Source organism: Phallusia mammillata, chromosome 1 (genome assembly GCF_965637545.1).
Source record: "Phallusia mammillata chromosome 1, kaPhaMamm4.hap1.1, whole genome shotgun sequence".
Taxonomy (NCBI): domain Eukaryota; kingdom Metazoa; phylum Chordata; class Ascidiacea; order Phlebobranchia; family Ascidiidae; genus Phallusia; species Phallusia mammillata.
This window is the reverse complement of record NC_137252.1, coordinates 27,572,849-27,595,554: the sequence shown is the minus strand read 5'-3', so window position 1 is coordinate 27,595,554 and position 22,706 is coordinate 27,572,849. Positions and strand designations below refer to the sequence as shown.

Below are 22,706 nucleotides of genomic sequence, written 5' to 3'. Positions count from 1 at the left end.
TTTATGGTTTTGATTTGTCAGGATTTAAACTACCAGTCTTGCTTTACAAAAGGTTTTCTAGTTACCTAAACAGACCAAAACAATGTCCAGGTCAAAACTAACTAGGAAAATGACAAAAGAAAGTTAACTTGTTTCTTCTACAGGCCCAAAATTTAACATTATGTGGCATTGTATTATTTTAGCTTTTCTAGCTTTACTGCCATGTTTTTTCTCCATATTTTGTCTTTAGATACATTTTGGTCACAATATCACAAATTTACTTATTAATTGTTTATTCAGTTTAAAAAAAGCAAAAGTTTTTTCTAAATTATGCAATAACAATCTTTTAATTTTCACATAAAATAAAAGATTTGATCCATAATAAACTCTTTACACTTTACTACAACAAACTTACATGCATTCAAAACATGTTTTTACAAAGCAAAACGAGGATTGTTAAAAAACATGTAAAAATGAAACTCTACCCTTTAAAATGTTGAATAAACAGAACATACTTACAATAAAAATCATTGCATGACAGAATAAAAGTACTGTTTTTTACCATTTTCTTAAAATAGGTGATTTACCTCCATGGCAAATTGTTTCAGTTTTAAACAATGTGCAAGTAGAAGTAACAGGAATAGCTTTATAAGAAGATTCACATAAACCTAAAAAAAGTTGTTGGAAAATTGACCTTGTCCCAAACAAACCAATAAGCACACCAAAACTAGGGCGAGGAATTAAATTTTGTTGCTTTACAATTAAAACATACATGTGAGGTTTACAGTAACAGCTGTTTCTTTCATAAGACACTTCAACACTGGCTGTAAAAATATTTACAAAGCAGTACGTGCTGCACCCATGTCATTGTCATCGACATAAACATTGCTGTCCACTCCAAATTCATCACTGTCAGCTAGACTAGCTTCATCAATATGCTTTGGTGTGCGTTTGCTGTAAAAAGGAAAAAAATAAATTACTGCAGTTGAATTTTGCAGCAAAACTAGTGACAGTAACATGTGAAATATTGTACTGTTAATGAATTAAAAAACACTAAAAGCCTGTAACCATTCAGGTTTGTTTATGAAATTTGTGAATTCAGTAAATGTCATAGTAAAATCCCAAGCGACTAACTAAAAATCTTAGCTGGAAGTTGGATTCACTGTAACAGTAAGCTAAAAATTTAGCCCGTAAGTGTTGTGTGTCAGATAAACCACAAGGAATTGTACATTGGATTAAACTTAAAGCACAAGTTTGTTTGATATTATTTTTTTGTTTATTGGTTGTTGGGATTTGTATTTGCTTTTCCACTTGTTATCCATAAGTATAATCAATTAAAAATACATTTGCATTATTTAACTTATTTGTGCACATTACTAAGCCATGGAAAAGGAATGCTTTTCTCTATACCACTATCTCACTAAAATCAACTATTCACTTACGTTTGGTAAACTGTATAGCCAAGGATAGCAACTGCAGCCAGTACTACCAAACAAGTAATAACAATGAAAGGAATAAGCCAAATTGGAAAAGCTGGTTCTGAATCAGGTTTAAGAGTTGGATCAACTCCATTGACAACTAAAGTGTCTTCATTAAGTTCAAGCCCCCCATCAAACCTGTCTCTGGAGTACCTGTTATGTATTAGGTCGTTTATATGGATGTTAATTGACATGTTACAAAAAACTTGAGTTAAATCTCCCATTTTTTGTAATATTCACATTGTTTTTCAAGTTTAAACTTTTTTAATTAATTTATAAAACATGGGCATTTAACATTCAAAACATCTTTAACATTGATTAATTATTTGCCGCAAGTAAATTTTAAGTAATGTTCAACACTTGAGCAGGGAGTGATAAACTCAGTAGTCTTATATAGAATCTATTTTTTTTTGCTTCATGATAAAGCAGAATTATTAAAACACTAGAACAATTAACTGGTTAGCTGTCAAACCTGAAGGAATCCTCCATTAAAGTTAGTGTAGAGTCATTCACAGCAATACACATTGCAAAGCGGTTACTTGTCTGCAGAATGTGAACATTTACGGTGCTGCAAAGGTAGAAAAATGTTTAATGGTTTGAAAATAAATAGATACATAATGCTTTGTAAGTAAGCAACCTAAACATAGATAAACTTGCTTAATAGTTAATAAAAAAGATAAAATTCTCTGCATTGCATGCAATTTCGATCGTAGTTTATTTTGTTTTGTTAACTCGATGACAATGGAGTTTGTTTGTAGATACAAGTAAAACCACTGTCACAAGCTAATCAACTTAATCACATCAAAACATTTACTCACTCTGTCATGTCGACTGATCCTGCATTACAATCTGTAGGTTTTTCTGGTAGGCTACAAAACTTTCTGATGGCATAGGCAAGAGTGCCTTTAAACAAGTATTGTTCATATTCATCAAACTAGAAAAGGAGCAAAATTGTTTTACAATGCTGGTAAAAAAACTGTTCCATAAATCATTTTCAACGACAAGTGAAAATCAACTTTAAACATGGTGCATGGCACACTTAACTATATTTTACTGTTGTGATTAATTTATTTAACTTCTCGAGTAAAAAAAGGGAAATATTTTACCAGAGATGGATCAGTAACCTTCACTGTTACTTTTAGTTCTTCATCGTTGCAGGTGAGTGCATGAGCTAAAAACATATATTTATGTTTGTAAACAACTAAGTACAACAGGCAAAAGTACACATTGCAAAACTACAAAAGTATTTTGTCACCTGATATAGGTAAAATCATCGACAAAAAAGTAGTATAAAAGTTTTGGGCTCAACTTTAATAAAATCTATTCTAAAAAGTTGTACATTTTTATACACCAGATGTGTCCAACTGTTCGAATGCTAAACGTCATTTCATGTTTTGTGCAAGCTACAAAGCCTCTCAAAACTATTATAGGCAGTTAGTTATGTCATGGCATCATAATTGTTGCGCAGATGCCAAACCATAGCGTTTTTAATCTGGGTAACCAGTTTTTTGTTTTGAAAAGTTAGGTGACTATTATGCACTTCGGTCATACATTACAAAAAGCTACATTTAAAACATTTTTTTAATTAATATGCAAGGTGGAGTAAAATGGTGTGAATTCCTGAACTGAACATTTAATTATGTTTTATTAAGAAAAATTAAAACCACAGTTGTTTTGTGGGCTTATACGTATTTTTCAACAACTTTATTATGTGCTATAAGCTGGCCAGTGCAAAAAATGGTTGGTCATTGTTTACTAAACAACATTTACAAACACAATGGATATTAAAACTTTGTTAAGGGACTAACCTGAGTAAAGAAATGACCCCAGAAAAACATAGAATAATCCCCTCATCATTTTTCTAAATTCAAGAAAACTACGCAAAACGCACCACAAATTAGTTAAATGATTTTTAGCACCAAGATACAAAAAAATCACTTGAATAAAACAAAAATTTAATGATATTATGTATGTTTGTGACAACAGTGTATTAGTTTTGTGTACCAAAATATCAAAAGGCCTATTTCACAAGTAGAATTTATTGAAAAGTATTTTCTTTTACCTAAGAAAAAAAAATTTCATTCATTTATTTGGTACAAAGAAGTTGATAAAAACTTTTACCATCTGACATTAAATAGTTTTTAACTGAATCTATTTATCTTTTTTAACTAAGTTACTTTTTTTGAACTATTTGACATCTAATCTAAACTTTAAGGTCCACACTGCAGATGAATTTAGACCAACCTATTGTCCGCTAAGTGTGGAAAAATTTTCCGTCTTCAACTGAACAAATATTTGCCTACTGACTTATGACTCAAAGGTTTGCTTTGGACAAAAAGCCAGAAGTTGCTATAAAGTTAAATATTAACTAGTCTCTGTTAACAACAGGTATACACTGCAGTAATGTCTGGTTTATATGTTATTTCATGTGGAAAAAATGCAATTTCTTTGCACTTCATAAAAAAATCAAAACGGTTTTGGTACGACATAGTTTACAATACACTTATTTTGAGGTAAAACTAAAATATAGACACAAAAAAAGATTTTGTGGTAAAACTACAATATAGGCATTAAAAAATGTAAACTGATTTTTTTATTTTTGCCAGTAAACAAGTTTGTGTTGTTTAAGTCCTGTGCAAACTATAAACACTGTAGAGCATTTTTTTAAATTATTTGATCCTGTGTAAAATCTATTTGCCTAAAAGAACATAAAAATCAGTAAGGCCATCGTCCATCTGAAAGATGTTTAAACAAACATATTTTTCTACTGGTGGTTTTTTAATGCAAAATTAACTGTTTTTGTTTTTGGCTTGTATTGCATTTGCAAAATAATTGTACACGCCAAGTTATGGCAGTTACTACATGTGTTACTTCAGGTTTATAATTATTTCTGCAATTGTAGTGCACATTTTAATAAAACTGTGACAAACATGCACAAGGAAAATTTGTTTTCTTGTGTAAATAGTTGATACTTTTGTAAAAAAAATTATGTTAACAAACATTATCTTTGCTATATGAGTTTATTTTGCATCCAATGCTAGCCCATTTTTAACAGAATTGTGAGAATATGAGGGTACAACAAACTTCAGGCAAAGGATTGTATTGTGTAAATCAGGGGTTCTTAAACTGGGGGGCGTGAAAGGTTCGCAAGGGGGGCGCAGAACAATCTGGCAGCAAAGTTTTCACTTCCAAACAATTGTAAATTAATGCATTGGAATTATGTTGGCGCTGATTTCGAACTTATTGTTTAAAGCAGGGGTCTCAAACACGCGGCCCGCGGGCCGCATGCGGCCCTCCAAGGGTTTTTGTGCGGCCCGCGAAATAATTTTTAGAAGTTATGTGTTTTACTTAGGCGGAATATCCTGTTAGACCGGTGAATTTACATGGTACAATCATTCTCTATTGGTGGTATATGCAGCGTTTAAATGAGCGAGATCATTTTTAAAATCAGCAATTGCGATTGTTGCGTCATATTTTGTACATTGTTGCATCATTGTAGGCCATTGTTTCCACACAAAGCAATATAGCACAGTTGCCTCTTTCACTTTGCTACACTGTATATCTGTTTCCTATTTATTACAATTTTGTTTTTTAATGTAGTTAGTGGCATTAATGCACATTTCACTTTTTAATCACGCAATGTCTTTTCTTGTCATGTTACACCGTAACAAATGTGTCGATAGTGCGGCCCCCGACTTACTTAAAAGTTTGTTTTTGGCCCCCAAACCAGTTTGAGACCCCTGGTTTAAAGTATAAACGCTTCAATTCTGAAATGGATGACCAGTTGTATAAACCAAACTTTTAGTTTACATAGTTTACATGCCCTAGTGCCGTCTTCTCATACTTAGCCCATGAGGCGATTTTTATATGGGCGCCAAGATATGGTCTTTTTGAAACCCCATTTAAAATCTGTTAAATTGTATAGTTAGTCTCATCTTACAAGGAATGCTTGTATATTACGTCATAAGTGACACAATAAGGCAATTGTTTGCGCACAATTAACACTTTTTGTTTTGTGCAATCCTTTGAGAGTAATATTAATTTTACATGTCGTAACAGTAAACTTTCGTAAGGATTAGATTAATTTTTGACAGTAACAAAGTTAACAATACGATTTGGTAAACCAAAAATTGGGTCGCGAGCCGGATGAAATGACCTCGCGGGCCGTAGTTTGGTGACCCCTGTACTATATAGTCGGCTGTACATTCTTTATTTGTTCGCAATTTCGCATTAGAGATTGCCCTGACTTTGAGTGAATCAACATTTTATCAACAATCAACAAAAGCCTACTTTTTCGCAACTTATCAGTGTTGAAGTGGCTTTTTCCAACGTTCGGAACTAACTTGACAGTAGCTTAAAGCGAACCTACCATGTATGTTGTTTCCGAAAAACAAGACAAGCATCATTAGTGCTAACGTTTTTTTGGAGGGGCGTGAGAATAAATAATTAGTGTAAAGTGGGGCGCGACCGAAAAAGTTTAAGAACCCCTGGTGTAAATACATTCCTATTTTTGTTGGCTGTTACCAAATAGGGAACTCCCCGCAATTATCGTTTCCGTGGTTTTTGACGTCACAAATCACGTGACACATGGGATCAACATATCGGCTTTGGCGTTTGTTTACGTTTCGTCGAATAAAACAAAATGTTTTTACGTTGAACAATTTAAAAACAAAAACAAATTGACTTTGTTACAAGGATAAAACTGATTTGAGGAAAGCAGAGAGGAGTTGAACATTGCCGGCAGATTGCGCAACACTGCGAAAGCCAAATCAGTGGTTGCGTGTTTGTCTTGAAACAGCGAAGTGTTGAGAATTTTGTGGCTGTCGTTAGTTTATAGTGGCGGCGTGACGTGCATCCCAGCAACGTATATAAAGCCGGTTGTAAGGAAACTCGAATCATTCGCAAAAAGTGGAGAAAAACTTATTGCTTTACTTATATACTACTACTAAGAAAATTGCTTTTAGTTTCCTATTGCTAGATAAAAATGTCGTTATTAAGCTGCATGTTTTCTTGGGAAACTTTATTGCTTTGCATCACAGTTGTTCTGCTAATAAGGTAAGTCTGTGCGCACATTGTCGTTGGTTGGACAAAATCCATTTGTGTGCCTTTTTGTCAGAAAGAGAGTGAATAAAATGAACCGGTTTTGTTAGTTGTTACTTTCATTTTTCAGGTTTTGGCATGCCAATTTGAAATTGATTAAGTGTGGGTCTGATTATGATGATACTTGCAGAAACATTTGTTGTTGTTTTTTAACAAAGCAGAACCCAACTAAATTACCGATTGATGATAGTAAACAAATTCCCGTTTTAAATGGCATGTTCAAAAAACAGTTAAATAAGCAGATAAAAACACCTATCTGGTTTCTTTATTTCAGGTACTACATCAATCAGAAATGGCAGGTTTTACGCAAACTTGGAATTCCCCATGATCCCCCAAGCATTCGGGGCCTTGGAAATCTCGGGACAATTCTGAAAGACCCAGATAATGTAAGAATTGTGAAGATTTCAAAAAAATTTTTGAATGAAATCTTTTTCATTGAAAATTGCTTTTATTTTTTTAGATTTTCAAAATGGACGCGATTAACAAGAAAAAGTTTGGATATATTTATGGGTAATATATTTTGCAGTTCTGACAAGATATAAATTATATTGTAGCAGTAAAGTTTAAGACTTTTAGATGTCTGCCACCTTTGTTATTAGTTACTAACGAATGCAATCATGTTTTCAAAAAGCAACTATTCTTTAACAACACTGTTTGGATCACAAAATCTTTATTTCTACAAGTAAACAACATACATTGATTGTGTTGCAGGAATTACAATGGTCTTATTCCACAAATAACTGTGGGAGATCCAAAGATACTGAAACACATCTTCATTAAAGATTTTGAAACATTTCCCATTCGTCAAGTACGTATTTTATAACTGAACAAACTAAAGTATACAGATTGATAAACAAATTTACTATTTTTTTTCAACTAATCTGTTTATGTGCAGAAAATTTTTACCAAAGTCAATGGTCCAGAGTTAAATTCTGGGGTAAATCTGGTTGGAGGTCAAGAATGGAGAAGAATCAGGTATTGAATCAGGCCATGGTATATTACGCCCTAAAAAACAAATTTGTTGATTTAAACCAGTGGTTCTTAACCTGGGTTTGATCGAACCGAAGGGGTTCGGCAACGCTGAATCAGGGGTGCGACGAATTCTTTGGAAAGTACAAATACTCGGCAAACGTTTTAATCAAACTATAGTTGTATATAGTTTCTAAAATAGCGATTTTTATTTGCTAGATGGCAAAACATTGGAAGGTTGTAACTAGGTTATATTTGATGTAACAAAGAACACTGTGCATTGTTCGAAAGGAGCAAAACAACAACTCTTTGATGGCAGCAAAAGCATATGGTCAAAAGCACAAAATAAGTTAGAAACCTAGGATGAATCTTGTTGGGGTTTGACCAATAACGGAAAAGTATCATAGTGGTTCGATCAGGATAAAAAGGTTAAGGACCACTGATTTAAACACAGTAATAAATAACTTGCTATAGTGGTATTATTTGTACTTTGTATGATTCAAAGTTTGTAGTTTATCATCCAAATTAAATTAAAACTTGAATAAGAAAAGTTAAAGTTGTTTTCAAAAGAAATTTACACTGACCATTATTGTTTGCAGAAACACTCTGTCTCCGACATTCTCTGCTGCTAAGTTAAAGCAAATGATGGGAATTATTGATAACTGTGTGGAACATACTGTGGAAAAACTAAGAAAACATGTAAAAGAAGACGACGGAGAATTCCAAACTAAAGAGTAAGTAAATGTGGCCATACTACATCATTCACCTCACCTATATAGCATTTTCATTTGTCTCAATTTGAGCTTCCTAAACTTGTTAGCACACCCCACCTTTGGGCATTTTGTAAATTGGTATTGGTATTCAAGGTAGACATACAGTACATCAGAATAGGTTTGTAAGCAACATGCCGAAAGTTTTTGTTAAAGAAGTCTAGTGTTAAAAAGGGTGGTGGGGTAAAAAGTTTAAGAACCTCTAGTCTAAAACTTGACATGGTTCAGAAACACTGGGGTAGCATAGCATGGAGTCTTTGGATGTGTTTTCTCACTTGTGTTTATTACCAAAATGCTGTTTATGTTGCCCAATTGGTTCAAGTGCTTTTGGTAAACCCATTAGTAATACCAGACAGCTTTTTTATATTCCCAAGTTTAAAATGGCCTTTATTATTAGCCTTGCTACTATTCACAGACCATAAACATTTTTACATCATTGCTGTAACTTTTTACTGCTATTGCTTTTCAGTATATTTGGTTCTCTTTCATTGGATGTGATTTGTGCATCTGCTTTTAGCACTAACCTATATGGAAAGGTAAGTTTTTGTGAACGTAGATCAAGCAGTTTTTTGATCTCACTTTTTTAATGCAGGACAACACAGAGTCAATTGAAACCAAGAAAATGGCAATGAAGTTTTTCGACTTTACCATTTCAGGAAGTCCAATATTTCTACTGTTTTGTAAGTAAACAATTTTGACTGGACTTTGCCTGCAATTTTTTGTTGGTAATTCAATTATTTTCAGACATGTTTCCATGGACAGAAACAATTGCAGCAAAATTGGGGGTTACTTTGTTCAATAAAGAATGTGTTCGGTATTTTTCTTCTCTGGTTGATATGGTGATCAAAAGAAGGGAAACAAGTAACCTGAAATCTGTAAGTTGGTACAAATTATTTTTTTATTTGAAAGGTAGTCTTGTTCAACAATGTTGATTCGGGACATGAAGCTACTGTGCTTCGTATTTTGTCAGACAGATATTAGTGTTTTTAATTAAAACAGTTTAAAAATACGCACAATTGTATTTACTTCATATTTTTTGGATGGGTTTATGACAGTGGTTCTCAACCTTGTGTGGACCGTGGCCTCCTAAAAGTAACTTTTGGACCTCATGGCCCCCTTCAAGTAACCCTGTAGGACCTGTGGCCCCCTTAAAAATGTAAATGGCAATCTCATGTTGGAATTCGGTACTAATTTCGACTTTAAACAGGTCGAATAGAATAAACAAGAATCCAATATCATAAAAAACCTCAATATAGACAAATAGTATATTAAATAGTCAATTAAATTAGGGAATAAAAGTAAAAAGGAAATATATTTTAGTGGGTGTTTCTGGTGAATCTACACCCGTGGCCCCCAGAATACAGCATGGGCCCTGGTTGAGAACCACTGGTTTAAGACATTGGTTCCCAACCATTTTTGGTATATTCCTCACTTAACAATTCAAAATATTTTTATTTCTTTGTAATCCACTACATGAGATGCCAAACCATAGATCATTGAAATTGAGTTTTTAACCAACTTGACATGTCATATTCCCAGAGCTTAAGTGTATAGTTATGAAACAGATTTTTTCTTCCCTCAAGTTTCAAAATTTCTACCCAGTTGGGAACCACTGCTTTAAAGTTTTCACTGCTTTATACAATACTTTTTTGTATGTTTCGATTCAAGCTTTAATTTTACCTTGAACAGAGAACAGATCTTCTTCAGTTGATGTTGGAGGCTGAAGTGCCAGAAAGTAAAATTACTCAAGATTCAGCCAAAGGTAAACACATAAATTCAATATTTAGCTGTTTTCTTGTACTATAGATATAACAGTAGGTACATTAAAAGTGATACAAATAAGTATGGTTCGTCACACACCCAACATGCCAAACTTTTTTTGTGGAACTAACTGAAAGTATTCTTTAGTACTCTGGCAGCTATGTTTTTGATAAAATTACTTCAAAAGATAATTTTTTTTGGAAATAGGTTTGAAGGGAATTTATGATTCTTATGCAATTAAGCAGATTTGCCTAATTATAATCTAATCTAAATCTAAAAAAATACTTTTTTTTGTTTTGGAAACTCTTGTAAGCTATATAACAAAATTTTATTATTTTTGTTTAATATATGATTATGAATGATACAACGTACTTTTGCACACAGGAATGTCCAGACAAGAAATAGTTGGAAACAGTCTGATTATGATGTTAGCTGGGTTTGAAACAACTGGCAATGCAATGATGTTTCTTGCATTCAACTTGGCTCGACACATGGATGTTCAGGAAAAACTGTACGAGGAAATACAACAAGCACTTGAGGAATATGTAAGTTTACTGAAAAATACCAAAAAAATCTGGTAAAGCAAAGATTATACAAATGTACTGAATTAAATTTTGTCATGTCAAAGTTAGTTCGGCAATTTTTTAAGTTGTTTTTTTCATTTAATATTCAGCTATTACAGAGTTTTTGTTTAAGTTTAGTATTTTTGCACTTTGAAATATAGTAAAACAATCTTAGTAACATTGTTTTATGTGTGTGTGTTTTAAAATTTAACAAATACTGAATTGTTCACACTTTTACATTAAAAAAAGTTTTTTGTTAAATTAGTCTGTCATAATAATAACAATTTCATTGTTTTAAATTAATTGTAGGGTTCATTTACATATGAGGCTGTAAATGGAATGAAATATTTGAACCAGTGCATTAACGAATCTCTAAGATTGTATGGACCACTTCCAAGGTAACATATAAATTTAATAAAGAATAACAGTATTATGGTTTTGTGTAGATAATTCTGGATTACTTTTGGCATTAAATTGCTTGCAGAAATGCTCTAAGTTAGAAACTGAATAACATTCCTAAATTATTCAGTCAAACTCTTATTACAGGTTTAGATTTCAAGATTTTAAAATATGAATTTAACATTACTTTGTTTATTTATTTTGACAACTTTGAGTAAACATATCAGAAAAAATGATTTGTGAAAAATATTGTTGTGTTTCAAACTTGTTGAAACATTAATACAGAACAAATACCATCATGCCACAGCATTAAAAAATACTGTATGAAGTGTTTTTATTTTCAGAAATTCACGTTATGCAGCAAAGGATTTTAATGTTGATGGTGTTCATATTCCCAAGGGTGTGATGGTAAAGGTTCCAGTGTATGGGATGAGTTATGACGAGGAATACTGGGATGAACCTAAACTTTTTAAACCAGAGAGGTACAGAAAAAATATTCCAAACTCAGTCATATTTATAGTTAAGATACAACACTGAAATAAGGTTAAAAAATGTATCTCTTCTGTCTTCTAAAAAAAAGATTTCTAAAGCTAGATTTCAAAGTTAGTTTTTTTGACAGCGTAACTAACAATTGCATGGATTCTGATGAGGTTTCTGTCCCTTTAAATGGCTAAATTTTGTACATTTTGAAAAAAAAAATGACAGTGTACAGACAAACAAACACACAATGTTTTACCATGTAGCATAGGGTGTAGCTGCAGCGCATTCCGTCATTACACATCAATTGTGCCCTTTTTTTGCTTCCATAAGTTGTAACGTTGCACAACTATTGCTGGCTGGGTTATAGTAAGTGCTATTGTGTCAGTATGTTTTCTTTTACTAAGATTTTTTTGACCAAAAGTAAACCTTACTCAACCCATGCCCCGGCAAATGATTCAATTTCCTTATTACTTCCTTGCATTCTTACTTTTAAAAACAAAACCAGCAAATTAATAAATGTATTAACCCCACTGATAGGTAATTTGCATTAAACAGAACATTTGTTTTTGTGTAGAATGGAGGATATGAGTAAAATTGACCCAATGGTTTTTCAACCTTTTGGAGCTGGACCCAGAAATTGTGTTGGAATGAGATTGGCTTTGTTGGAAATTCGCGTCGCAATGTGCAAACTGCTTAATGAATTTTCATTTGAAGTTGCATCGGACACACCGGTTGGTAACACTTTAATGACTTAGTAGACTGATTAAAGATTTTTTTGATTACCTATCTTGTGACCAACAATCAACGAAAAAAACTTATAGTTGCACTAATATAATCAGTATGAATTAAAAAAATAATATGTAAACTAATTTTTTTTATCAATTTGTAAAAGTGAGACTAAGTCCTGTTAAGCTATTTTTTTTAATACTTATCAGTTTTTCTAAAACTTTGATTGCTTTTCCAGAGTGCACCAATGGAAGTAACATTCAAAGGAGCAATGCGGCCAAAAAAGAATTTTCACTTAAAAGCTGTCCCAAGAAATTGAATTTCTTCAAAATAGTTTCAATTTTTTTTTTCAAAATAGTTTTGATTCTTTTTTTAAAGTAGTTTTAATTCTTAGGTAACTGTTAATTGACATTTTTGTTATTTGCCGAAGAATGAATGAGAAACAATAAGGGGAAGAGCCAGATAAACTGCAGAGAGTGCACACTGTTTCGATACGTAATGTCTCATCAGTGCAGCCGGTGATGAGATTGGCCATATTGGAGAGTAAAAACTGATTTGCTATTTTGTCTAACTTACTGTTTTTTGACATTTTTTGATGTCAAAATATCCTTGCCTCAGCACAACCACGCCAAGACTCCATATAAAAGTCTGTGGGCTCGTGGTTGAGAAACACTGCACTAATTAATATGTCACTTACTTTTTTAATGGTGTTGCGTTTGTTGTTTATAGCTTAACAAGCCCGAGTGTTTTAATAATTAAAGCAATCATGCACTTCACCTAGTTTTACATCTGTTTATGTTTTGACTTACTTACTTGGTAATACAAAAGATTATCAGCAAACGAATGATTTACTGTGCCCTCATAGCTTACCTTTCAAAACAAAAAACACATTGAAATTAATTGCTGTGTTTTTGAAACAACATCCACGATGTACGAATGACAATATTTGTCATTTCATTTATAACAAAAAAATTGAAACAAGGTAATTAAACCTGATAATAACAAAATCACAAACTGAGAAGGAGCGACCATAAGGGACTTGCGAAACGCCAAAGTTGTGAACATTGCAACACTATGACAGCAGCACCGATTTAAGGAGTTCATACTGTTTCAAACCTCCAAACTTCGATTACAACGATTACAACTTTACACAGCCCAGCACATGTATTTGATTTCCATAAATTCGTCAAGTCCGTCTGACGAGCCTTCTCTCCCCAAACCCGACTCTTTTACGCCACCAAACGGTGCCTCCGCAGTACTGAATATTCCCTCATTAATTCCAATCATCCCTACCTCAATTTCTTCAGCAACGCGAAAGCACTGGGACACGTCGTTTGAAAAGAAGTAACCTGGCAATGGAAAAAATGGGTTTTGGTTATGCGAAACCAACTGTTATCATGGAAAGATTTGTGTTTTTTATATTCTCTCAATCAATCATATTTTTTTAATCATATTTTTTAATCATTTTTTTCTGCTAAAACAACGTCTGGATGTAGCCTATATGCCTAAACGCTCTCGAACTGTATTAACTCGTTGTTGTCAGATTGAAGCATTCTGGGTCGTTGTGAGTTGTTATTTGGTCAAGATAATTCAAAATACGGGGAGGTAACAAAACAAAAATAAAGGCATGAGTTTCCAAAGAGTCACAAATGATACATAAGCCTTTGTAGAGTTTTTACCTGCCAATCCTGATCTGGTATCGTTGGCCAGTGCAAGAACTTCCTCTTCAGTTTTAAACCTATGCGAAAAGTAAATAAAGGGTATCAGACATCACTTTAAAGCGCCAAAAACAAAGTTGTCCAATGTTTGGTGAATTTATAAGTCTTTTGGTGATCTAATTCAGTGGTTCTCAAACGTTTTTTGTTGCGACGCCCCTTGACAAGTTTTTCTGGACTTGCGACGGACCAGCATATAAAAGTTAATGTGGATCTTTATTATTAAAGTTGTGTTTATTGATACAACAACAAAAAGCCACGAAACGGAACTATTCTGCGACGTCCTTGGAAAATTAAAACGACGCACCAGGGAGTCGCGACGCACAGTTTGAGAACTACTGATCTAATTCATTAAATGGGCATTTTTACTAACTTAGCACACAAAACAAGTCGAAAAAGGTCAAGCACTAAACCTTACTTTCTGATGCTTGCTATTGGTCCGAATGTCTCGAAATTAAAGCACTTCATTTCTGAAGTAACGTTTGTGAGAAGAGTTGGTTCGAACGAAGACTTTCCAGCTTGGCCCCGTTTCCCCCCTACTTCAATTTTTGCACCAAGTTTTACAGCATCTGCTAGTTGGTCTTCCACCTATGAAAAATGCAATGAATGGCGAAAGATACTAGAGTCCAGTGAAGCTCATAAATTTCGCTCGACCAGTCCCTAATCTAAATATAATTTAACGTACAATAACGATAACAATATAGATGCGCCTATACGTTCGTTTGAGAGACAAAGAAAGTGCACAAACATTTGCCTAGCGCAGTGGTTTCCACCCGGGAAGGAATTCTGTAGCTTTAGGGGAGGAATTACTTTAATTTGTACAGTGGTTTGTAAATAAACACCTATAAAGTCGATGAAAGGCCCCAAAAAAATTATCTTAGTAGTTTTAGCATCTACTATATTTAGTTGAACTGTTAAGGAGGGAATTCGTGAACAAAGGTTAGGAAACAGCGGCCTAAAAAACTCTTTATGTGCCGTAATTTACCATGTTTTTTAGGACAAAAACTAAAATGTTAGATTATCCACAGGCCGACACTGTCGAGACAAAACATAGTGTATGGCAGCAAATATATCGATCTGTGGGTTCAGTACAAAACTTTACTAATCAATACTTAGTGCAGTGGTTCCCAACCTTTCGTGGACCGTGGACCGTGGCCCCCTTCAAGTAACCCTGTCAGTCCTGTGGCCCCCTTAAAAAATGTAAATGGCAAACTCGTGTTGGAATTTGGTACTAATTTCGGCTTTAGACAGGTCGAATAGAGTAAACAAGAATTCGTAATCGTGAACAAATTTAACATCTGCAATTAGTATGTGAAATAGGCGACTAAATTAGGGAATAAAGTTATGTGCAATACACACTTAATTATATGCATTAAAAAAGAAAATAGCTTTGAGTGGGTGTTTTGGGGGAAACAACACCTGTGGCCCCCCGGAAAACAGCTTGTGGTCCCCCTGGGTGGCCATGGGCCCTCGTTGGGAACCACTGACTTAGTGCAAGATTTCGTTCCAACAGACATAATCGATTCAAGTTAGACAATTGACAGCAATCGAAAACGAATAACAACGTAACAATGAAGTTACAATATGAGATGTGTTGCATACTTTAAAATATGCAGTTTAATTAATTACGTATGCTACCTTGTTTTTTTGAGGTTATATTCAATAAACAAATAGTATTTCACCTTTAACACTGCCTTTTCGTTAATAAGTGGTCCAAATGTATTTCCATTCACCATTGGGTCGCCCATTTTCAGTTCTTTCTTCATAGCAGCCACAAATTTGCTCACAAACTCATCGTGAACTGATTCTTGCACAAAGATTCGGTTGGCACACACGCACGTCTAGAATGTCACAATAACAACATCAGTTGTAGTAAAATATGAACTATGTGTATGTGCACATTAATTGGGTCTTTTTGATTTTGCTGAATGAGACCCTAACTTTTAAATAGCAATGCCATGTAGAAGTGTGTCTCTGGTTAGTTAGACGTTTAGTTGCAAGTTTATTTATAGGCATACTGACAGTATTTAAGTGACACCACACCAAAATTGGACAATATAGACTTCAAAGGTTTTGATAAAAAAGCTCAACATTTCAGATTACACAAATACACAAACCTTCACTTTACAGAATATGTCCAGTGTTTTTTTCGGTTTATTTATCCTGCAGTAAGATAAACAGAATGTTGTTTGCTAAGTGGGTTTGGTCTATCATTGGATGTCTACCTGGTTGTTGCAATTTTGGACACGACAAATAATGAGTCCATTTACTTGGTGGTTTACTATTCAAAACCGTAATCTCGTATAGCCTTGAAGTCTTTCGTATCGCTCTTTATGCAACAATTCTTTAAAGTTTTGTTTTCTCTTAACTGGAAGATAAATTTATTTCCAAGAATTTGTTTAAATTTGTGCAACTTGCTAACAGTCAACACTACTTTGAACTGTGTTCAAAGACGTAGAAAAAATGCTTTTAATGTGTTTATGTTTTGGTAAATTATCATCCAAAAACGACCACACCAAGGTCTTAAAATAGTCCCAAGCAAGTTTTTTTCACGCCTAACTTACGCAACTCAAAAGTTGTTACAACTAATTCAGTTTGCCTGACCTTCGTGGTGACCTTGACTATTATGTTTTGGGATTTTAGAATGTTACCTTTGAAAATACAAGATTTGCTTGGATTCAAATTAAGCGTGAAACCAACATTTCAAAGTAACGCTACTAAATTTGAACTAAGTTTAAGCTTTTAATTTTTTGTTTGATGAACCCTGTTGGGACAAACTACGCTACTATTATCAACACTTTTAACAACGATTTTTGTTTTTAAACATGCCAAAGCAAAAACGTCAAAGACAGTTTGTCAAATGCTGATTTCCCAAAGGTCCCACGATTCGCAAACGCATTAAAATTAATGCCAACGTATCGACCTTCGTTGTGCTATAATGAGCTTTAAACAGGGTTCGTAAAGATTAGTACAGTGCGTTTAAAACTAATAATTAACAATGCGCCTTCTAGCTGCTGCAACACGTGTGTTACATACATGTTTTTACTTGATAATGTCTGCTTTTAATACAAATTTATGCGGCCGTGTACATGCAATACAATTGTTGTACCTACGTTTTTTGATGAAAAATAGTTATGTTAGATTTATACAAGATATTTTTTTTAATGCAGAGGTGTGTAACTTTCCAAAAAACTTAAATTTTATTATCAAAACTTTAAGCTACTTCCTATTTTGGTGAAATGTTTTTAACCAACTCCTGTTTTCGCGCGAGTTTTTGACACGTTAGATAGGTATTTTAACATGTAGTTCAATGATAAGCACCCATGTTCGGTCTAACTGCTGTGTCATTCAATACACTTATCCGTTATAATTTCAACTTGTTTGACCCTCGCTTTCAATCATTTGCCAGACATCTGCGGCATTTGCGTACTTATAATGCAAACACTTTAACGTTTGATTACCGGCTTGGGTTTCGTAACTTTTCCTTGTTTTGTGACACAGGGTTCAAAATACAGCACAATCGTGCGTTTGATAAGTAATTTTTTGTGTAAAATCACTCATTTTGTTCACCATGTTTTGCAATTATTTCCCAGTTATTGTATTTCGCCTTTCTCAGTATTATGGAGTCAAACGGTATTTTGCTTCAATAAACTGATAGTAAATGCCCGGAACAGTGTCTTAGAACACGTGGTTCGCTAATTCACCATTCCTTACCTGACCCATATAACGAAATTTGCAAGCCATTGCATGTTTCACCGCGTTTTCAACATCTGCTGATTCGAACACGATAAACGGAGCGAGCCCTCCAAGTTCAAGTAAAACTTTCTTTACAGTGTTCGCAGATTGTTTCAACAAAATCTGAAAAAAATATGTTACTGATCAAAATAGGTAAAAAACGTATATTTCAGTCAGAACATTTTAGACAAAACAAGCCTTAAGCCAGTCAGGCGTGAATTTTCAAATGACTATTGTGGTTTGAAACCGGAGTCAGTCACATCGACCGCAGTTTTTAATGTCACATATTTGTGGTAAAACACTTCATCACATATGCTCATATGCTATATTCTTCAGAGCACTACTTAAAGCTTCTGCCTAAAACAGCATTTTGTGCACACTATAATTTTAAATGATCTAATATTAAAAAAAGATTTTCCAAATGCTTTTCTCTGAAACTTACTTTACCAGTAGCGGTTGATCCAGTGAAAGAAATGGCTGCCACTTTTGGGCTTTCGCAAATAACCTGACCGACAGCAGGAGTATTCTCTCTTGAGCATGGAAGAATATTCAGCACACCTGGGGGGAGGCCCGCTTCTAATGATAACTATGAGAGAAGTTTAAAATTTTTCTTCCGCTGAGATTTGTCAAATTTTGCATAAAAATCTTCTTTATTTCATGTTTTGACAACAAAATCCAGAACTAAAGAATTAAAGTTTGATATTAGCTCAACCTCTAATTTTAAACTCTTAAAAATAAAAGTAAACGTAAAAAAACAATTGTAACATAAAAAGTTGCCCCTAATTTTTTTCAAAATTCAGTTATTAACAAACAAAATAGTAGTTACACATATTTTTGTTCCGGAATCTTTTGTATGTAATACATACAAAAAATAACTTTACCTTGGCAAGAGCCAATGCAGAATAAGGTGTGTCTTCGGATGGTTTCAACACAACTGTACATCCTGCTGCAATCGCTGCTCCAGCTTTGCGAGTGATCATTGCACTTGGAAAATTCCACTAAAACATTTAAGACATAATAACATAGACTTTTTTAAAGTTAAATGTTTTTAAAGTGCATTTTTAGTTTATTGACTGATAAAATGCCTCAATTTGAGCACAAAACTAAACTAAGTATATGTTTGATTAAAGTAGTTTGAAAAAAAAACATCCAAAATATCCATTTAAATGCAACATTTTTAAAATGAACAGAAGTGTGAAAATTACCGGTGTAATCATGCCAGTAACACCAATGGGTTGTTTTATTGACATTAGTCGTTTGTTGGGGAACGGTGTTGGAATAGTTTTTCCATAAGTGCGTTTCGCCTCTTCAGCACACCACTCAAAGAAATAAGCAGCATAGTTTATTTCCCCAATGGACTCTGCAACAGGCTTGCCCTGAAAATGTAATATTGTGTCTTTTATGTGAATACAAATACAATGAGGTATTTTCCAGCATTTATGCTACATATAGGTGCCTTTGTACAGTCATAAATTTTATTTTGCTGATTCAACATTAGTAAACATTCTTTGACCAATTGCACACAAGTTTGACATTCCAGTCTTTTTCATTCTACCAAAGTACACAGACTTGTCTGAGCAAACAAAGTAACAAATCATGACTTGGCAATAAGTTCACATAAAAGTTTTCACAAATACTTTTAGTTTAAGTAAGTGAATGTCGTTTAAAAAATATTTTAGCAAAAAAAACAAACTTATATGCTTACACCTTAAATCTTTGTTTTTCAACCCAAAATTTAGCACTTGATTCTAAGTGCTTTTTTTAATTCTGTTGTACTACAGGGCAGAAACAAAATGATCTACGGTTTCCTATTATAATGTGAAACTTACATTTTCTGCTGTAATGAGTTCCGCTAGAGCTTGCTTGTTTTTTATCATTAATTCACTCCATTTCCGCAAAACTGTGGCTCTTTCCTGTTAAGAAGTCATCTGTTTTTAATTAAAATTACTAACCTTAACATTGTTTCAAAGAAGGGTAACAGTTTTGTAAACATATTTTCTCAAACACTTTATTTCAATTTTTGATTTTGATTCACAACTAAATGCAAATAAAATAAATCAATAAAAATTTTCGAGGCAAAGTAATGTTTTTACTATTAAAAACATGACATTGAATTTTACATTTAAAAACTACTAACATATCAAGCACCATTATTTGCAAAAAAACTCCTTTATTCTTTTTTATTTTTGTCTGTTATCACACCTTTTTAAACCAACCTTTGGAGTTGTCTTTTTCCAAGTCTTAAAGGCTTCGGCAGCCACCTCAATGGCCTGAACAGCATCAGATGCAGTACAATTTGCTACATCGCCCAATTTTTTATCAGTAAAAGGGTTTAAAACAGGAAAAGTTTCTGAAACTGACTGAAACTTTCCATTGATAAAAGCCTGATTGCAAAGAAAACTTTCCATTTTGTAAGAGGTGTATCTTCGGACAGAGTTGCTTGTACAATGGCTTGTTAGATTGTGCGACAATGAGTTGATGCTCTGTGGCGGTGCCAAAGAATGTGTGCTCAGACGTCTGGACTGAAAGCTCCTTGTGTGTGCACAAGAACTATGTCGTGCAAACTTCAGTGAAAGGTGGCCTACCTTTCTTAATGCCATGTATACGGGGGTTGTTGACACAAGAAAAATGTTTTTATGTGCAAAGATAAGAATTTAGATTCTTTCAGAATTTTACCATCGTATAAAAACAAAATACAAATTTTGCATATTAGTTATTGATATTACCAAGAGTAGAGCCTTTTCTGATATTACTATTCTCCAAAAAACTATAATCCCTTTAATACTATTTTCTACATATTGCATTTACCATTTCCTGTATATGTACTTTTGTGCAATTACAATACATGAGCTTACTCAATACAGTTACTAATAATTGCACTAAATGCATGTCAAAAATTATATCTTATCCTCTATTCCAACAACAAGATTATGTTTTTTTAATGATAATATTACTTACAATGCCAGAAAATAAAAACTGTTTACAAACAGCTACCACTGAAAAAATGGCAAAAAATGTGTTGATGTCATTTTAAGAAGGGCATACAGTTTGCCAAAAATGTTTTTATTCTTGCCCTTTTTGTTGGATTTTCTTTGCAGAAACTGATAAAACATGTTTATATTGATTTTTCTTAGCAGACAAATATTGTACTATATATTTTGAAATGCTTTTAAGAAGATGTAAGCTATAAACATTGAAATGTGATGGATTAATGCAGAAATACCAACAATTGTATTCTAAAATCTAAATATATGACCCCATACATTTTTTTCGTGAGACGGTTCTATAGAACCAGTTTGAACCGGCTGAATCCTACCACTGCCTGTGTCTTAACACAACAAAAAAATAAAGTTGCAACACACATCAATTATTCTTGGTGGTTATAATGCCACATTTATCATCTAAAATATAACAGACAATTCTCCAGAACAACATCATTGCATTTAAATATTATAATCGTGTGAAAACACAAAATTTCAAGCAAGTCTTCTTTGTTAAATTCAGACCAAAACACTGGAATAACGAAGTTGTATATTTTGTTCTGTTCCAGTATTTTGCAACTTTTTTAACTCTGTGTTACTTGCAGTATATAAGTAGGTATAATAATGTATTTATTTCATTCCTGTGTAACATTTTATTCTGGTATGAAACAACGATGACATAAAGTGAAAAAGTCAAACACAAATCTAACAATACTACAGTTTTTTGCTTTATAATCTTGATAAATTATGCGTATCAATGTTACGTTTGACATGGCTTGGTTTGTAAAAACAATTAGGACTGTACGCGGAGGATTTTTTTTTTTCGTCGAAATAATTGCGCGGATTTTTGCGCGGAATTACAATTTTAAGCGCGGATTGATAGACTTTTGATTGACAGGTGGATTTAACGATTAACGCAATTTGTATGTAACGCCTGTGTTAACGGTTCAGTTAGCCTATTGAGACTGAATTATCTGTCTCAAGTCTAAACTGACGTCACAAGCTAAAATTTAATTTTATACTTAGTCAAGCGTGAATTCACTCTTACGCTTATAGACCTCTGTGCACTACTTCTAGTTTAAATTAGAGTTAAACTATTTAGCAGGGCTATGCCTTTATATCCGGTTGCCAGCTTGCGTGATGCGCTTCTAACTTTACACAACAAAAAGAGAATACATGCGAATAAAGTTACGATAGTTGCGATAAAGAATGCGTCAGTTATTCGTTTTTGAAATGCATGGTTTGTTTCTTTTAACAACGCAAGCCTAAACGTTTCCTGTCCCACCCGAGCAAACCGAGCCATATCACATCCTTGTGCCGTTCGCCTGCTATTTGAGGCATGACGGAAATGATTGATTGTCTGTGTTATTTCAACACCATGGTTAGCAAATGGCACCATGTTGCATCACGCAACATCCTGCAAGACTACCCAGCCGACAAAAAGAACAACTAAATAAAGTAATAAACACGACAAATCTTCAGTTTTGCTCTATTGCGCACGCAGCTGTTCTGCTAGATTCTACATTTTTTTAATTTCATAACGATTCAAACATTTTGCTGATTTGTTTCATGGGGATAGTATATGATTGCCAAACTGCTCTTAACTGTTTTTAGTTATTAGTCATACAGAAAACATTATTTTATGTAACTTGCCCAGCCGACAGTAACTTTAATAGTCAAACTACGTCCTAACAATACAGATAAATGTACTTTTAACGACTACGTTAGCGAAATAGAAATGTTATTTCAAGCGTGACGATGGGTAAGTTTCGATGTGCTTGACTGATTTACGTGGATTGTTCAGGAAATAAGGCTTGTGACGACATAAAACTTCATTGTGCAACGAAAATATAAAATTTTAAAGAAAGTTTATTATAGTTACCTACGAAAGCTGTGCTAAGTTGCGCGGACAACATTTTTTTGCGCGGATTACACGTAAAAAGCCTAAATTTGCGCGGATTACAAGGGGAAATCCAAAATAATGCGCGGAGGATGTCCTACAAACAAAAAATGCTTAACAATAGCATTGAATGTCCGTTTTCTAGAAAAT

At 33.6% G+C, this 22,706-nt stretch overlaps 3 protein-coding genes across 4 annotated transcripts; 1 reads left to right on the top strand and 2 right to left on the bottom strand.

Moving 5' to 3' along the window:
• Nucleotides 1-506: 506 nt before the first annotated feature.
• On the bottom strand, nt 507-3,782 carry LOC145209300 (collectrin-like). Of its 2 annotated transcripts, XM_080079566.1 has the most exons (7): nt 3,702-3,782; nt 3,266-3,333; nt 2,564-2,628; nt 2,276-2,391; nt 1,930-2,025; nt 1,422-1,610; nt 507-933 (listed from the first exon to the last, which is right to left on the bottom strand). In XM_080079566.1, exons 2-7 carry the CDS (start codon nt 3,312-3,314, stop codon nt 816-818), a joined length of 633 nt encoding a protein of 210 aa, XP_079935692.1. In that variant the 5' UTR covers nt 3,315-3,333; nt 3,702-3,782; the 3' UTR covers nt 507-815. The 2 variants fall into 2 exon arrangements, with proteins under 2 accessions (XP_079935692.1, XP_079935691.1); XM_080079565.1 differs by lacking the exon at nt 3,702-3,782 and having other exon boundaries at nt 3,266-3,417.
• A 2,391-nt stretch (nt 3,783-6,173) lies between these two features.
• Nucleotides 6,174-13,001, top strand: LOC145223822 (cytochrome P450 3A31-like). Its single transcript, XM_080090217.1, has 15 exons — nt 6,174-6,512; nt 6,832-6,943; nt 7,018-7,067; nt 7,269-7,365; nt 7,453-7,532; nt 8,126-8,260; nt 8,766-8,832; nt 8,889-8,976; nt 9,041-9,171; nt 9,986-10,058; nt 10,442-10,602; nt 10,930-11,018; nt 11,364-11,501; nt 12,074-12,230; nt 12,464-13,001. Exons 1-15 carry the CDS (start codon nt 6,442-6,444, stop codon nt 12,542-12,544), a joined length of 1,530 nt encoding a protein of 509 aa, XP_079946343.1. The 5' UTR covers nt 6,174-6,441; the 3' UTR covers nt 12,545-13,001.
• Nucleotides 13,002-13,115: 114 nt separating this feature from the next.
• Nucleotides 13,116-22,155, bottom strand: LOC145223813 (succinate-semialdehyde dehydrogenase, mitochondrial-like). Its single transcript, XM_080090205.1, has 10 exons — nt 19,892-22,155; nt 19,505-19,588; nt 18,881-19,051; nt 18,557-18,673; nt 18,118-18,261; nt 17,655-17,798; nt 15,623-15,781; nt 14,359-14,528; nt 13,905-13,963; nt 13,116-13,574 (listed from the first exon to the last, which is right to left on the bottom strand). The coding sequence occupies exons 1-10, from the start codon at nt 20,273-20,275 to the stop codon at nt 13,372-13,374; spliced, it is 1,635 nt and encodes a 544-aa protein (XP_079946331.1). The 5' UTR covers nt 20,276-22,155; the 3' UTR covers nt 13,116-13,371.
• Between the last annotated feature and the right edge of the window lie 551 nt (nt 22,156-22,706).